We start from the raw sequence: 18,001 nt of genomic DNA on the forward strand, positions 1-18,001 counted from the left end.
GCCCAATAGCAATAAATACTGAACAACTGAACAATAAATAGCAATAAATGATGACAGCGCCAAGTTTTTAAGTACAAAGTGAAATCATGTGACTGGACAAAGGCACAATTACAAAATACAAATAAAAAAATCGAGGCTCATTTTAAATTAAGTTCTCAGCTCATGGGGAAGCATAAGGTGACCCTAGAAACCGAAATTAGGAGACCTCCCGCCCCCAGGGCAGACTACAAAAAAAAAAGGGGGGGGGCTAATTTGTGAAAAAGTATAAAAGGAATCGAAAACTGTATACATGTATTTAGTTAATACCCCAAAAATTGTATAGTATATACAATGTCAGACCCTAAAGAAAGTTTGTTAGTCTTTGCTTAGGCAAAACAAAGCAAAGTAGCCTGTTTACGGTATCCCGACCAACCCTATTTTTCTAGACCAACCCTAGACTTTTTTTTTTGGCATTTGGAAAAAAAGAAAAAGAAAAAAAAATCAATTTTGTTCCTGTTTTTTTGCAAAATAATTTAAAAAGATGGTTATAAAATTTTTTTAAGAAAAGCCGACCTACCGACCCTCTTTTTGTGTGCCTATGTTACTGTAAACAGACTAAAAGGTACATCAGAAACAACACACCAGGGAGGGTCCAAAATTGTATCAAAATATAGATGGTAGGGAATTCAAAATAAAAAAGACAATAGACAAAACATGTACTTCGGCTCATAGAGCCTTCTTTAATTTTTGACTCATTAAGTCCATGCTCCGAGAGTCCTTTTTGACTCACATGCGAAGCAAAAGTGAGTCTATGTACTCACCCGAGTCGTCCGTCCGTCCGTCCGTCCGTCCGGAAAACTTTAACGTTGGATATTTCTTGGACACTATTCAGTCTATCAGTACCAAATTTGGCAAGATGGTGTATGATGACAAGGCCCCAAAAAACATACATAGCATCTTGACCTTGCTTTAAGGTCAAGGTCGCAGGGGCCATAAATGTTGCCTAAAAAACAGCTATTTTTCACATTTTTCACATTTTCTCTGAAGTTTTTGAGATTCAATACCTCACCTATATATGATATATAGGGCAAAGTAAGCCCCATCTTTTGATACCAGTTTGGTTTACCTTGCTTCAAGGTCAAGGTCACAGGAGCTCTTCAAAGTTGGATTGTATACATATTTTGAAGTGACCTTGACCCTGAACTATGGAAGATAACTGTTTCAAACTTAAAAATTATGTGGGGCACATGTTATGCTTTCATCATGAGACACATTTGGTCACATATGATCAAGGTCAAGGTCACTTTGACCCTTATGAAATGTGACCAAAATAAGGTAGTGAACCACTAAAAGTGACCATATCTCATGGTAGAAAGAGCCAATAAGCACCATTGTACTTCCTATGTCTTGAATTAACAGCTTTGTGTTGCATGACCTTGGATGACCTTGACCTTGGGTCAAGGTCACATGTATTTTGGTAGGAAAAATGTGTAAAGCATGTGAGTCGTATGGGCTTTGCCCTTCTTGTTTTAATTTTGAATTGCCTACCATCTATTTTTTTTATACAATTTTGGACCCTCTTTGTACGGAGAGAGTTGGCAATTGTTAATCACATTCTCTCATCTCATTGACTCTCCTTCAGCTCCTTGGTAACATGCGTTCCCGTCTCTGCCAGGATTGGACACAGCAGCAGATAACCGGTAAATATGTAACAGGCATAAATGGCAAAATAGCTCGCCTCGCCTGATAATATATGAGACAACTGTTCTACTACAAAGTCTTTCTTGGGAGGCTTGGCTAATTTACTCGCTCGTTTTACACGGGGTTCCATCGTTTTCTTTTCTAATCGGAAAACCTTGCTCCTCAGTTTGTTGACCTTCTGCCAAAGTTCCGCTTCACGAGGGGATGGGGAAGATGACGACTTTGATGCTTTACATCCTATGTCCTCCAGGATCGCCTGAATGTCATCTAAAAAAGAAAACACACATAAAATAACATAACCATAACAAGTTACAACCTGGAAGAAATTAAAACACGTGTAATTAAATCACAAAATGAAAATAAACAATAGCGTAGGAAGGCAGGCCAGAAATGAAGTGTATTAGCAACTATGGATACGATGTGGAACAATGATGGAATTGACCTTGTTTGGTACTGAATGGGTGAGGCCATTAGAACTGTACCCACGGAATACGTGCTATATAAGCTTCATATTGATTGATTGATTGACTGATTGATTAGGACAACAGTACCAGGTAAACTCCTCACACACCATGCCTCTTTCTTTCTTTCTTTATTTGGTGTTTAACGTCGTTTTCAACCACGAAGCTTATATCGCGACGGGGAAAGGGGGGGGGGAGATGGGAATAGAGCCACTTAATTGTTTCTTGTTACACCATGCCTCTAACAGGATATGTTTCCCATCTTTAGGTGTTGGAACTACAGGTACAATTTCATCCATCCATGCATCCGCCCTATACAGCTTCTTCTTCTTCTTCTGCGCTCGTGGGCTGAAACTCCCACGTGCACTCATTTTTTTGCACAAGTGGAATTTTACGTGTATGATCGTTTTTACCCCGCCATTTAGGCAGCCATACGCCGCTTTCGGAGGAAGCGTGCGGGGTATTTTTGTGTTTCTAAAACCCACCGAACTCTGACATGGATTACAAGATCTTGTGCTTGCGTGTACACACCAAGGGGGATAAGTCACTAGCAGGTCTGCACATAAGTTGACCTGGGAGATCGGAAACATCTCCACACTTAACCCACCAGGCGGCCGCGACCGGGATTCGAACCCTCGACCTTCCGAGTTAATAGACCGACGTCTTACCACCCCGCCACAGCGCCCGTCACCCTATACAGCAATTATCAACTATGTAATGGATGGGTTTAAACATTTTTTGATGTCAGGGTGTTCTTCATGGTTAAAAATCTCTTACCTGGTTGAACAATTTGTGCATCAGGCGACAGGTCGGTGCTGGCTTCATTTGTAGCTACCCTTTGCGATGGTGGCTTCCTCCCACTAGCAACCTGCAAATGCACAGCTCTTTAACTGACAAACTCACAACCAACACCCAGTCACAATGAAACAATTCTCCCAATTTCATGGCATTGGTCTTAGGCCACACAAAAAAGTGTATGTTTCTCGTAAGGCAAAACAAAAAATAATCTGTTTACAGTATCCGGACCGACCCTATTTTTTTCCCACCGGCCCTAGACTTTTTTGGGGGCATTAAAAAATGAAATTAAAATATTCAGATGGCTAAAATACAAAAATAAAAAGCCGACCTACCGACGCTATTTTTGGGGGGCCTATGTTACCTTAAACAGACTTTTTTTGTGGCCTAACATGACTAAAGGTGGAGATTTTTTTTCTAAACTTTTTTTTTTAAACCATCTTTTTAACTTATTTTGTTGAAAAACAGGAAAACAATTGATTTTTGAATACCCCTTTTATTTTTGAAAATGCAAAATAAAAGTCTAGGGTCGTCGGGAAAACATAGGTAGGGTCAGGTGACCAGAAACATACAACTTTTTTGTTGTTGATGCCGACCCTATACTTTTTTTGCCATTTGGGGCTGTTTTTTGGCAAAATAAGTTCATCATATCATCATAATCAAGACGTCGATCCAAAATAAGTAACTTTTTTTTGTTGGCCTTATCATTTTTTTGCGCTAAATGCAAACAGGCATTATTTGATGGGAACAATGCTGGTTTTTTTCAATTCTTACATCAGCCTCAAACTTGTCATTACTCAACCTGCATTTAATAGTGTGCTTCATTGGTTTGCAAAAACCTAAAACCAATGAATAAATAACCTTCGGTGGTGGATTGGGCACCGCAAACAATGTCGGGACAGCATTCCACACAAGTGATCCTCTCTGCAGGATTGTTTTACTGGTTGGCCTCAAAGTGATCAGTACAAAGCTTGAGACCTTGAACATCAGCTGGCTGCAGCTTTTCAAAGTCCTCTCGCCTTGTGAATTGCATCCATATTCTGCACCTAGTTTGACAATAAAAACAACAATGTTATTGTTAAACTAAGCAAAAAGGAAAGACAAAAAATAAATCAGATCTTCAGTCTAAATCTAACGCTCTGCCTGAACGCAAAACGGATGAGTGATGTACCTTTGTACTGTAGTTTTCCCGTAAGCAAGGTTTGATAAAGATTTCGGCAAATATGCCCACGGGTAGTTTGTCATCAAGTGTAAACTGTTGTTTTGTACTGACTGCTGACTCACACTCACAGTCGTAAGTACAGTGTACACAGGCACAGGTACACACGCAGACACACGCGTACATAGTACAGCTAGTACAGAAATCTCAGGATGAACCGATCCATGCTATGTTTGTAATATTTCATTTGCATATTAGTTCTATAAATACTGTAGTAACATAGCAGACAAAAATGCCCAGAGACAGTTGGCTTATCTGAGTGAGTTGACTCGAGCCATTGCATTCTCATTCTGAAGAAGGTAAACCTGATGAAATAATCACTGCACAACCCACCTTTTTTCTTCTTTAGGGAACTTGTGGAAAGTTTTCCCGAAGCAGCTCTGTTTGTAACGGGCGTTCTTGCAACAAAAAGCCGAGCACAATTTACCACCACCTCGCACGCGATCGGTACCTACGCGATCCGCCATTTTGTTTTCGCCGTCAGCATGTGACTAGGGACGATAACCCACAAACACTTTTTCGCATTTTCTTCGCAAGTTCCACGTCTTCCTTATGTACAGTGTTTGACTGAATTTCGCACACATGTTTTTGAGTTTTCTCCCTTTTTTAAGACGGCCTACTATTCTGCAATCTCGATTTGGCCTAATTATAAATCAAAATCTCAGCGAATGATTGCATGCTTGGCATAGCGGCCTTCTGGTTCTGAATTTTATTTGAGCGGTCGAGAACCCGCGCCAGGCCGGATTTGAAAGTGATCTGTGTAATGTCTTGGGGTTTGGACAAACTAACGGACACAAAGGGTGAGGTGCAACAGTCGTTTGTTCGGTGACTACATGGCAGGCGTACTGTAAGGAAACTGTATTCCCGGGCGCATGAGTAGATGCAGACATAGAACCACGATAGCACATAGGTACTATACATGCAATGAACAGGTCAAAGGGAGACGACAGTATGCTAGCCATTACAGTCTGTACAATCAAGAAGTGAATTTTGATAAAGGCCTGTCTCGGCTGATGTTTTTGATAAAGACCTGTCTCGGCTGATGTTTCTAACTCCCCACTCTTTGCAACAGAAAAACGCTTCGATGGGTTGACAATACGACCCTTTACGACGGAGCTATCTTCACTAGTGGCCCTGTGTCGCACAACGCGTACAACCGGTTGTGTGCGAACATTCACCTGAACGTGCTGGACGCTTTCGCGCCATTGCCCTGTGCGATGCCAGCGTGTGCAGGGATCTTTTGTGAAAGAAACATTGACCAAAACAAAACCCTGCCCACACAGTTTGTCACATTTCCCACGTTGGGCAAGACGTATCTTTCCAACATTATCGTTCATTGGATCCGGCTTGTTGCGTGCCCTGATGACCACTTGACACACGACTTTATGTCATGTGACTTTTACAGCCCATGCAAACCAAGGCGATACGTCTCTTACTGTGTCACCAAGACAGAAGGTGGGTCTGAGGATAATGTGAAGGACACGGGGGAAAGCACAGCCATCACTGTGGAGATGTTCGCGTGTCAGTCGGGGAGAGGAGCAGTTCCCTACACGTTGCTGTGTGACTTCCGATACGATTGCTTTGACGGTTCAGACGAGTCGTACTGCTATCACAGGAACTACACTTCTCTCTTCAGGTATTTACACTTCAAAGTTCACTCTTTGCTTCTTTCCATCTGCGAATAGGAGTGTTTATTCACCAAGCAACCATAGGTTATTCACCTAGCAACCAGTCAGAATCATCAATGCATACTAGCCGATGTGTTAAGCAACGACATCTTGTGAGAACTTCCTTTTTGACTGAAATGTTCTCAATGCTGAAATGTGGATGTTATATACATTTCTGGTACACACAACACAAACGTAACGCATTTATCCTGTTACATATCCCTTGAATACTCACAAATCAGGATACAATCCATGAATATTGTTGTTTTCTGAATCGAAATCTACCTTCTTAAAACCAGTTGGGCAAGCAGGGTCAGTCACTAGTTATAGTGGTGTGTCTGAAACACGCTGCCAACTTACATTTCCCAACTGACACATTGCAGATGCTGTTATCATATCATTCCAACTTACACATTGCAGATGCTGTTATCATACCGTACCAACTGACACATTGCAGATGCTGTTATCATACCGTACCAACTGACACATTGCAGATGCTGTTATCATACCGTACCAACTGACACATTGCAGATGCTGTTATCATATCGTACCAACTGACACATTGCAGATGCTGTTATCATACCGTACCAACTGACACATTGCAGATGCTGGTATTATACCGTACCAACTGACACATTGCAGATGTTGTTATCATACCGTACCAACTGACACATTGCAGATGCTGTTATCATATCGTACCAACTGACACATTGCAGATGCTGTTATCATACCGTACCAACTTACACATTGCAGATGCTGTTATCATATCGTACCAACTGACACATTGCAGATGCTGTTATCATACCGTACCAACTGACACATTGCAGATGCTGTTATCATATCGTACCAACTGACATATTGCAGATGCTGTTATCATACCGTACCAACTGACACATTGCAGATGCTGTTATCATACCGTACCAACTGACACATTGCAGATGCTGTTATCATATCGTACCAACTGACACATTGCAGATGCTGTTATCATATCATTTCAACTGACACATTGCAGATGCTGTTATCATATCATTCTTACTGAAACATTACAGATGCTGTTATCGTATCATTTCAATTGAAACATTGCAGATGCTGTTATCATATCATACTTACTGACACATTGCAGATGCTGTTTTCATATCGTACCTGCTGACACATTGCAGATGCTGTTACCGTAACATTCCAACTGACACATTGAAGATACTGCTATCATATCGTACCAACTGACACATTGAAGATGCTGTTATCATATCGTACCTGCTGACACATTGCAGATGCTGTTATCATATCATACCTGCTGACACATTGCAGATGCTTATATCATATCATACCTACTGACACATTGCAGATGATGTTATCATATCATACCTGCTGACACATTGCAGATGCTGTTATCATTATCATACCTACTGACGCATTGCAGATGATGTTATCATATCGTACCTGCTGACGCATTGCAGATGATGTTATCATATCGTATCTGCTGACACATTGCAGATGCTGTTATCATATCATACCTACTGACGCATTGCAGATGATGTTATCATATCGTACCTGCTGACGCATTGCAGATGATGTTATCATATCGTACCTGCTGACACATTGCAGATGATGTTATCATATCGTACCTGCTGACACATTGCAGATGCTGTTATCATATCATACCTACTGACGCATTGCAGATGATGTTATCATATCGTACCTGCTGACGCATTGCAGATGATGTTATCATATCGTACCTGCTGACACATTGCAGATGCTGTTACCGTAACATTCCAACTGACACATTGGTTTAAACTGTTTTATTCAACGTTTGTGCATTATTTACAAAAAAACGCATATTGAGTAAACAACAACAAGCATAATGCTTATAGTGGTGTTTACAGTTTTCTAGAAAATTACATATAAATGGCGGCTATTGTACAGTTTAAATGAAAAGCAAGCAAACATGAAAGGAAAATTGAATGAAAATTGTACATCAAAACAAAAATCCGTTTAAGAATACATATATAATATTTATGGTGTTAGCGAGTAAGAGATAGGGAGGGTGAGAGGGAGGGAGAGAGGGAGAGAGAGAGAGAGAGAGAGAGAGAGAGAAAAAGAGAAAGAGAGAGAGAGAGAGAGAGAGAGAGAGAGAGAGAGAGAGAGAGAGAGAGAGAGAGAGAGAGAGAGAGAGAGAGAGAGAGAGAGACGAGTAGACGTATCGATTTTGCTTTCACTTTACATTGAGTAAAACTGTTTTATCACCATTGCTTTATTGTTGTTAATGCGTCTCCAGGAATATGTTTTGTTTTAATCTTGTGTCGATACTATTTAACTCTGCCTCGTTATTAGCCATTGAGTATAACTGTTTTATCACCATTGTTTTGTTGTTGTTCTTTGGCCATTTACGTTGAATGACTTGTTATACATTGACATTGATAGTTTTATTCTTCTTCTTCTTCGTCGTTCGCTAGATAGTTTTATTATAAGAACCTTTTTTAATTCCTATTAACTCGATGTTCTTTAACTATGTTTATACATAAATGCATATTGTAAAGCAGTATGCATTGTTAGAGGATCTTTTAGTAGCAGTGTTTAAATGTCGAAGCTGCTTTTACCTAAGAGACCGACTGTATATTGTGCTGTTGTATTTGTCAGACTTGATTGTACCAAGTCCTTCACATGTTGTAATGCGCTTAGAGCCAAATATTTTTGTTTTTTGTAAGGGATAGGCGCAATATAAATACACTTTATTATTATTATTATGTTTATCTGTTCGAAACGGCCGGACTGTCCAATAAATTCCTGCACTGTTAAAAAGATTTTTTTGTTAATTTTTGTTTGCAAGGAGGGGTTTCCATGAAGTAGAATATCTGTGTGTATGAGGTTGTTGGTTAGTTTGTTGATTGTGTTGTTTCTTGCAGCTAAGTGTAAACGGCATTCTAGTAAGAAGTGTGTTGCAGTTTCTGTTCCATCACCACAGTCGCATACGCTGTTTTCCGCAAGGTGTCGCTCAACTAAGTCTTTCTTTAGATCACTAATATTAAGTCTCATTTTTGTGTGGATTATTTGTGTTTGTCGACTGCCACTGTAGAAGTAAACGGGAATTTGTGTGTCGTCTTTTGTTAAGTAATGTTTGAATTCCCCGAGGGAGTCGGTTAACTGTATTTGTTCAGGTAGTTGGTTCCAGAGTACTGTTGTCGAAGGAAAAAAGGATGTTTTGTACGTTTCTGTTCGATGTGGGGGTATACTTCGTTCTAAGGGGCGGCGTCTGTGGTAGGGGTTGTTGGCTGCTACGAGAGGTGGGAGTGCTGCTTGTAGGTATGGGGGGGTCATATCGTGAATAATTTTATGGAACATTGTTAGTTTGTGAGACATTGAAGATGCTGTTATCATATCGTACCAACTGACACATTGAAGATGCTGTTATCATATCGTACCTGCTGACACATTGCAGATGCTGTTATCATATCATACCTGCTGACACATTGCAGATGCTTATATCATATCATACCTACTGACACATTGCAGATGCTGTTATCATATCATACCTGCTGACACATTGCAGATGCTTATATCATATCATACCTACTGACACATTGCAGATGCTGTTATCATATCATACCTGCTGACACATTGCAGATGCTTATATCATATCATACCTACTGACACATTGCAGATGCTGTTATCATATCATACCTGCTGACACATTGCAGATTCTGTTATCATATCATACCTACTGACACATTGCAGATGCTGTTATCATATCGTACCTACTGACACATTGCAGATGATGTTATCATATCGTACCTACTGACACATATCATACCTACTGACACATTACAGATGCTGTTATTATATCGTACCTACTGACACATTGCAGATGATGTTATCATATCGTACCTACTGACACATTGCAGATGCTGTTATCATATCGTACCTACTGACACATTGCAGATGCGCAAATGGGCAGCACGTGGAGCGGAACAAAGTGTGCGACATAATCACCGACTGTCTGGACAACACCGACGAGCTTGAGTGCCAACGACCTGTGGCATATATGACCTCTCACTCCCCGAAAGGGCCGCCTGTCATCATTAATTTTGACGGTCGCGGCAGCTACACTGAGATGTCCATGGAGAATGACACTGCCCCCTGCCCCGTCACTCATTTCCGCTGCCCTGGTCAGTCCGTGTTCTGCATGCCCGTGTATCTCAGGTGTAACGAGGTCAAGGACTGTCCGGGAGGGGAGGACGAGCTGAGCTGTGATCATTTCACCTGTCCAGGGTTTTACAGGTGTCGGGGTACCAGCGTGTGCCTTCACCTTTCTCACTTGTGTGATGGTTGGGCCCAGTGTCCGCAGCGTGACGACGAGTTGTTTTGTAACTTGACCTGTCCATCTGCCTGTCAGTGTCAGGGCCTGGCCTTTGTCTGTACACAGCCTTTTCCTGCTGACACTGTTCCTGACTTGAGATACCTGGATGGCGCGGGCTCCGGCATTGCCCCGTCAGCACTGACAGGACACTTTTACCTGGTCTACCTGAGACTGTCTGACTGCGGGCTGGACACATGGCCAGAGGTTACCTTTCAGAACCTGCAACGCCTTGACCTGAGCAACAACAGAATACACATTCTCAACCTACGCACATTCGTGCTTCTGAAAAACCTTGTGTTATTGCGTCTGACGGGAAACCCACTGACCAGCCTAATAACAGATGATCCAGATCCCAAACAACACCGCCTGGTGGACATCGACCTGTCTCGTACTGGGCTGGCTGAGTTCAGCAGTGCGAGTCTGGCCAACTTTCCGTCTCTTCGAGCCTTGAACCTGTCCCACAGCGCTGTCACCAGCTTCAGCAAAGTCGGGTTTTCCTTGCTGCCCAGATTGAAGCAGCTTGACTTGACGGGATGCGACTTTGACGACTTTCCTGACGATCTGTTTCACAGTTTGCAAGAGCTGGCTTTCGTCTACGCTTCAAACTACAAACTGTGTTGCCAAGCCACACTGCCGGAAAATTTTAACGAAAACTTTTGCTTTGCTCCAAAGGATGAGATCTCATCTTGCGATGATCTGCTGAGGTCTGGGTTTTATCGTGTCTTTCTGTGGATCATCAGCTTTCTCTCCATGTTGGGAAACGCCGGTTGCCTGGTGCTGCGCCTTGTCTTCCAGCGCCGCTCTATCACCCGGTCTGGCTACAACATGTTCGTCACCTGTCTCAGCCTGTCCGACTTCTTCATGGGGGTGTACCTGGCCGTCGTGGGGGTTGCAGACCAGCAGTACCGCGGGAGATACCTGTGGCACGAGAATACCTGGAAATCCAGCTTGGCGTGTCGAGTGGCAGGATTCCTGTCCCTGCTGTCCAACGAGGTGTCTGCCTTCATGATCTGTCTCATCACGCTGGATCGTTTCATTGTGCTTCGTTTCCCCCTCAGCAGTGTTCGCTTCAAGGGTCGCTCTGCTGTGGTGGCCTCAGTCCTGGCCTGGCTGGGCGGTGTGCTGCTGGCTGCCTTGCCCCTGATGCCGTCCTTGTCTCACTGGGGCTTCTACAGTCAGACCGGGATCTGCATCCCGCTGCCCGTCACCAGGAACAGCTTCCTAGGACGGGACTACTCCTTCGGCGTCATGATCGTCTTCAACTTCATCCTCTTTGTCACCATCGCGTGTGGCCAGGCCGTCATCTACTGGTCCATACGGGCCAACTCCATGGCCAGCCAAGACACGAACAACGCCTCTCGTGACCTGACGGTGGCTCGTCGCCTGATCACCGTAGCAGTGTCGGACTTCGTGTGCTGGTTTCCTATCGGTATGCTGGGTCTGCTGGCCGTCAACGGCATGCCCGTGCCTGGCGAGGTCAACGTGGCCATGGCCATCTTCGTGCTGCCGCTCAACTCGGCGCTCAACCCCTTTCTCTACACCTTCAACATCGTCATGGAGAAGCGGCGCAGACTCAGGGAGGACAGACTGCGCAGGTTCTTGCTGTCGCGTGCTGCCATGCAAAAGTGCGACGTCATTAATGGTCGTACTCATTGATGGTCATCAGTGCGCATTTGACTGACGCTACCGTCTGCTATATGTACGTGGCACAGGCAATCGAATCAGTCGACTTCCAAATGCTGCATGGTCTAGCTCGCAATCTGTCAAAACAACTGTTCGGATCAAACATCATTTGGTAATGTGAAGAAGATAAGCTACATGCATGTCACTAACACGGCGGATAAGAAGAATCTTCTCAAATCGAAAGAAGATTCACAGGCTCACCGTGGTACAGGCACATGAATACCTTCTCTGGAAAAATTAGCACACTCTAAAAGTGTATTCATCAAGATAAGTTTATTGTGATATTTGTTTGTCTGTTCACTTAAAAGACCGTTGGGTATACATGCATGCAAAAATATGAAGCCCGGGTGTCCGTTCGGCCAACAGCCCATAAAGTAACCATTACAGCACCAGGACTGACCCAAGACGACCCAACCCGGTCCCTAGCCCATTTCAGGTCTCCTCTAGCAGCCGGCAGCCAGCTGTCTACATCCTCCCCCCCCCCCCCCCATTTTTATTTTTTATTTTAATACAAAGCCGGGTTTTCCCGTGTAACATGCCCCTAATGGCTTTGCCGTGAGGGCGTAAAACTTTCATGTTCTCTCATATTTGTGACCATAACGTAATTGTGCGTCCTTTTCCCCCCTAGCAGGATACAATCTTGCCTCAGATTTATTTTTCTTCCAAAAACTATTCTGTGTCTTTGTCAAGGAGTTAAACGTACCAAATGAGACCGTATTCTTAAAAAAGCTGCAACTCATAATACTGGCCTGTAAAACCACTTACGCTCGGAGGCAAGGCCTCGCCACATTAGCAGTGAAACGTAACGCAAGTGTGAACGCGATTTCATAAACACATCTCATAAGGCTAAGCCGTGAAACGTAACGCAAGTGTGACACCCACTTTAGTGCGTTTTGCGAGAACAGCTTCCTAACATATCCGTGCTCGCTCACACACACTCACACACACACACACACACACACACACACACACACACACACACACACACACACACACACAAAATTAATATGAAGAGGCTGTTATATGTAGTTTTAGATTTATTACATTTCAACTGCAGCTATCCAGCAAAAACATCATCAACATCCGGCATTTTTTGGCCGTTTTCCAGTATTGTTGTCGCTCTCTTCCACACGCTAGATCAGGTAAGACACACAATAAACTTTCTGGAATAAGAAATGTAAAATACTTTTTTTAACAGAAGAAAAGCAGATCTTTAAATACACATATGCTTCTGACCAACAAGATGCCGTTTTACATCTGGGTTATACCTCTGACGAAAATATCCTTAACTTGTTGTGCTAAGTGTACATAACATTTACGAAGAATTAAGAGCTGCACTAAAAACCAACAACACTAAAACATCACATTTACTAAGAATTGAGAGTTGCACTGAAACACATCTGAAATTCCTAAGCAGTCACTCACGACACACACACTCTCTCTCTCTCTCTCTCTCTCTCTCTCTCTCTCTCTCTCTCTCTCTCTCTCTCTCTCTCTCTCTCTCTCTCTCTCTCTCTCTCTCTCTCTCTCTCTCTCTCTCTCTTTCTTTCTCTCTCTCTCTCTCTCTCTCTCTCTCTCTCTCTCTCTCTCTCTCTCTTAGTTAAACTTAAAACTAATGACATATCCTCAGATTAAAGTGCGTTTAAAAACACACCAGCGTGATAGAAATGTCTATGAATAGATAAGACACGTGCACGTACCAAGACGTTTTGACCAAGAGCATGCACCTTTCTTCTAACTCAGGCTGATACACATTTTACCCGGTCACAATAATTCACACCCGCGTACAGACAGACGCTCATTAATATTTTTTGCCTTCACACACACACACAGTCACACACTCACACACACACACACACACACACACACACACACACACACACACACACACACACACACACACTCACACACACACACACCTACCAACCAACATGCACGCACGCATCAACGAAAGTGTGCCTAGCAGGGGAGGTTGCGGCAAATCACACAGACTGCTTCAGGTCGTGGCGTTGAGTAGCCCGACGGCAGAGGGCAAGAACGGGTCCAGGGACCTGTTTGTGGAGCCCGTGATGGAGGGCAGCCTCCTCGATGCTGATCGGGATGAAGTCTGATCTGCGAGGACGGGATGGAGAGGGTGAGATGGATCTGACTGGATCTTATTCAACTTTGTGATGGCTGTCTTCTCGTAGATGGAGTTGATGCTTGGCAATTCTTCGTTGATGATTATTTTTCCCAAGCTGATCGACGTCCGTGTTCTTCGCACTCCCAAGGAAGCATACGATGTTGTACAACGTGACGCTCTGCACCACAGACAACACATTAACAGTGACAGGATTGTTTTGTCCAGCCCTTTTTTGCAGCAAGCAGGGATGTGTTCAGTCCAGTCAAGTTTCTCGTCAATGGTCATTCCCAGGTACTTGTATCACTGAACATTCTTGACTGGTTGTCCCTTGAAGATGATGATGTCAAGGACGAGTCGTCAGCAAACTTAATAAGCAGGTTGCAAGCTTCACTGCTCCGACAGTCCGCCGTGTACAGGGTAAACAGGGCAGGAGACAACGCACACCCTTGTAAGACCCACGTGTTGGTCATCAGAATGTCGGAGAACTACCATACTCACGCCTTTGACAAACTAGGTTGTATTGTTGCCTTCCTCTGCCGCGACGGGTGGTTCGCTGTTGACAGAAGAACTAAGTTTGCTGTTTTCATCCATGGTATAGACCGCACCTTCTTGCAGACCGACAGATGTCGTCTCCTTTTCTTTGTGTTTCCTTAAGCCCTCAGTCCAGACTGTCATCAATGATGGGTCTTTTCCTGTCATGACAAATTCCTTTCTTGTCGAGTCAGATCTGTGTTCATGCATTACACATTCAGCATTCAGCGTTTGCTCGCCGACGTTGTGCATGCTGTTGGTGGACGCGGCAAAAGCTGTGTAGAGTCCTATTGAGCTGCACGTTGGGGCAAGCCCCTCCTTAGTGTTGGCTGGTTCGCCTGCCGCTAAACGTTTTGTAGCTGACGCCGCCGAGGAACGGAGAAAGCTGTCTTTAAAAACGTTCATGAATCTCGGTTGGTTGAACGCATATATTACGGGGTTAATGAGAGGGTTGACGTGCGAGAGAAAGATGGTAAACTTTAACAGGTCAAAGCTGACGTCAGTGTCAGGAGACCACAAATTAATACTGTTGATGATGTGCAGAGGAAAATAGCAGACAGCAAACAAGGCGAAGATGAGAGACAGAGTTTTCGTCACTTTAATCTCCCTCTGCTGCGAAAGCCGACGATGTGCTTTTTGTCTTGATAAACAAGGTCCGTATGCCGTGTTAATCTTATTGTGCTGTGTTTTATAATGCAGAAACAGCTTTATATGGAAAACCATCACGAGGAAGAGGATCGGAACCAGGGATCCCAAGAAAGTAACGTAAACGATGTAAGTCAGAGGAATGACCCGCCGGTAGCTGCAGGTTGTAAAGCCCTGAGGATCTTCATGCCAGCCCATCAGAGGAATAAGCCCAATCAGAGTTCCCACAACCCAGGCGGCAGCTGTCAGGGTAATAACAGGGATAATAGATGTTTCCGAATAGCGACGGTACAATGGACTGTTAATGGACATGAAACGGTCAAACAGGACACATACAAGGCTGAGGACCGAGATTAGCACGAAGACTGTCACAGTACAGTTAATCAAAACACATCCGTGGAAGTTTTTCGGCAGTCCTGAATGAGAAACGGCAGCCAGAGTTGGACCACAAAGTCCCTCAAGGATGTCCGATACAGCTAGGCTGCAGATGTAATAATTGGCCCGCGAGCGTAATTGTTTGTGATGCCATAACGCTAATGGCACAAGGGAATTGACCAGAACGGTCAGAATGCCAAGCACGATCTCGGAAATCACGAAGATAGTGTCACTCAACTCCCATCCGTTAGTAGTATCAGAGGGAATCGTCGAATTGTCGAAATCCATTTCAACTTTGTCAGATTACCACTGACCTCAAAATAGACTGTGCAGCTTCATGACGACGATGCTTACGTCATGAAGTCTCGGTTATCAGGATCCATCAGGAAGGGCAAGACTGGCCGAAACTACTGAATCCAAATTTTGGTTCTCACACACTGTCACTGACAGCACCTCACAGCTGTCACTAATCGCTTTGTCCAGCTTAACACAAAGATCAGCTATTTAACGACAGAGGTTACCCTCCAAATCCCAGTGGCGATAAGCCAATCGGGAGGCTACCCGGTCTAAGCCCACGGGAGGTAGTGCGTTCTACCCAGTGAGAAGGCGCGTTATCAATGTACTCAGCCTTGTGTTTGTAAAACACTGAATACAGACTTATTACCAAGCAATTACAAAACTGATATTTCAAGTGCACTTCGCTTCCCTAAACACTCTAACGATCGTATAGCGAAACAGCCTAGTACGCAGTACAAATGGAGACATCTTAGTTGGGTCAAATCCAAGGATTCCGTGACCGTTGAGAGCAAAGGTCCGTTTCTCGATGGATTTGACTTATGTGAAGGTTAAATAAAATGTTTAGAATGGGTGCCCCTCGCGAAAGTAATGAAAATGAAAATGAAATGAAAGTGTGGGCATAACTTTTGAGAGCCCCAAAATCAAAATGGCCACCAACGGCCAGTATGAAAATTAACGTTTTACTAGTTTGGCTTAGAATGCTGCACAAAACATGTTTTCTATGATAGTTTGGCATGGGGAATTCATATTTGGTATTATTTATATGATTTGGCCTATTTTTGTCCAAAACCAAGATGGCCGCCAATTTTCATGTCTGAACGGTCACTTTTGCAAAGTCTTGAAAGGTCCTTCCTAGTAGGCTGTAATGTCCGTTTCTCAGTTGATTTGGCTTCCTTGAAGGTTAAATAATGTTTTTATCCTGGATGCCTTTTGCAAAAATGTAGACACGAAGGTACAAAAGCCCCAAATCCAAAATGGCTTCCAACGACCATTATGAAAATGAACATTTTACTATCTAGTTGATGGAGCATACACCGATTAGGTCTGTGTCTAGTTGGGTCTCTACACATCTTCTGTATCTGTTGAATCTCCAGGCTCGCTCCTCTCATCATCACTACCACTTTCATCCGAATAATCGCGAAGTGTGAGCTGTTGGGGCAATGGGGGTTGGGTGTAGCAGTGATCACATGGAGAGGTATGATGATCTGGAGCCGGTCCATATTAGGAGCCCTTCCCCTATGTGTGTGTGAGTGTGTATGTGTGTGTGTGTGTGTGTGTGTGTGTGTGTGTGTGTGTGTGTGTGTGTGTGTGTGTCACGATTTAGTGACATGGATTGGAGATAAGAACACTCTTTCGAGTGCCTATCTCCAATTGTGATGGAAAGCGCCTGTGCTTGAGTCGGGGTGACGGTATGAAACCGCTGACAAAGCATAGCGAACCACGGGGATTGCGTTTTGCAGGAGTTCCACGTGCGTGATTTTGCTTGCTTGGCGAAATCAACTATGACTGGACTGGATATGGGACACGTGGAGTCACGTGATGGTTTCAAGGTGTTTTGGGAAAGACTTGAAACGAGCCCACTTTAACATAGGCACGATAGGAGACGGTACTTGTTCGTCTAAGAGTTGGAGGATTTCAACACGAGGTGATATTTTTGATGTCATCGTGCCTGCTCTGCATAGTACAGGAGGGCTCTTGGGACAAGGGAGGAGTCACCGCCTATCGCCACCATATATGTTTTGACGACGTAGGCGTCAGGTGTTTCTGGGCCGAGGGTTGGAGAATTTCAACGCAGAAGATAAACTCAGTACCGGGGGTGTGGCTTTTAAAACGTCGACGGGCGTAGCCATACAAAGGAAGCGGATTCGCTTAAAGGAGAGCTACCTACATAGACTGTTGAGCTTTCCTATTCCTACGTTCCTACGTGTCGCTGCCTCCACACAAGACGCAAGACGGATGTATGTCAAGATTGTAAAACTTTTATTTTCGAGTCATACAGGGCCGTAAAAGACTGCAATAAAGCAAAAGAACAGTCATGATTAAGAGCATAAAAACTAGTGCTAAAAGGTGATGTACAGTTATCATATTAATAGCATCTATCACCTTTTCATTATGCTTTTACTTTATCACAAGTTTAACACTGCATTAATGACATCATTATTACGAAGTTGA

General features: G+C 43.6%; 1 protein-coding gene and 1 long non-coding RNA gene across 2 annotated transcripts; one reads left to right on the top strand and one right to left on the bottom strand.

Annotated features, from left to right (window-relative positions):
- Nucleotides 1-1,362: 1,362 nt before the first annotated feature.
- LOC138977928 (uncharacterized) lies at nucleotides 1,363-4,722 on the bottom strand. Its single transcript, XR_011459521.1, has 3 exons — nucleotides 3,798-4,722; nucleotides 2,919-3,009; nucleotides 1,363-1,947 (listed from the first exon to the last, which is right to left on the bottom strand). It is a non-coding gene; the product is annotated as an uncharacterized lncRNA (long non-coding RNA).
- A 266-nt stretch (nucleotides 4,723-4,988) lies between these two features.
- Nucleotides 4,989-11,832, top strand: LOC138979107 (G-protein coupled receptor GRL101-like). Its single transcript, XM_070351918.1, has 3 exons — nucleotides 4,989-5,002; nucleotides 5,561-5,791; nucleotides 9,759-11,832. The coding sequence occupies exons 1-3, from the start codon at nucleotides 4,989-4,991 to the stop codon at nucleotides 11,830-11,832; spliced, it is 2,319 nt and encodes a 772-aa protein (XP_070208019.1).
- The last annotated feature ends 6,169 nt before the right edge of the window (nucleotides 11,833-18,001 follow it).

This window comes from Littorina saxatilis, linkage group LG10, assembly GCF_037325665.1.
Source record: "Littorina saxatilis isolate snail1 linkage group LG10, US_GU_Lsax_2.0, whole genome shotgun sequence".
In the NCBI taxonomy this organism is placed as follows: domain Eukaryota; kingdom Metazoa; phylum Mollusca; class Gastropoda; order Littorinimorpha; family Littorinidae; genus Littorina; species Littorina saxatilis.

What these genes read in the sequence shown, in the direction of transcription:
- LOC138979107 (XM_070351918.1), top strand. An exon ending in AACTACACTTCTCTCTTCAG is followed by an intron (nt 5,792 to 9,758) that starts GTATTTACACTT and finishes GACACATTGCAG; the next exon opens with ATGCGCAAATGGGCAGCACG.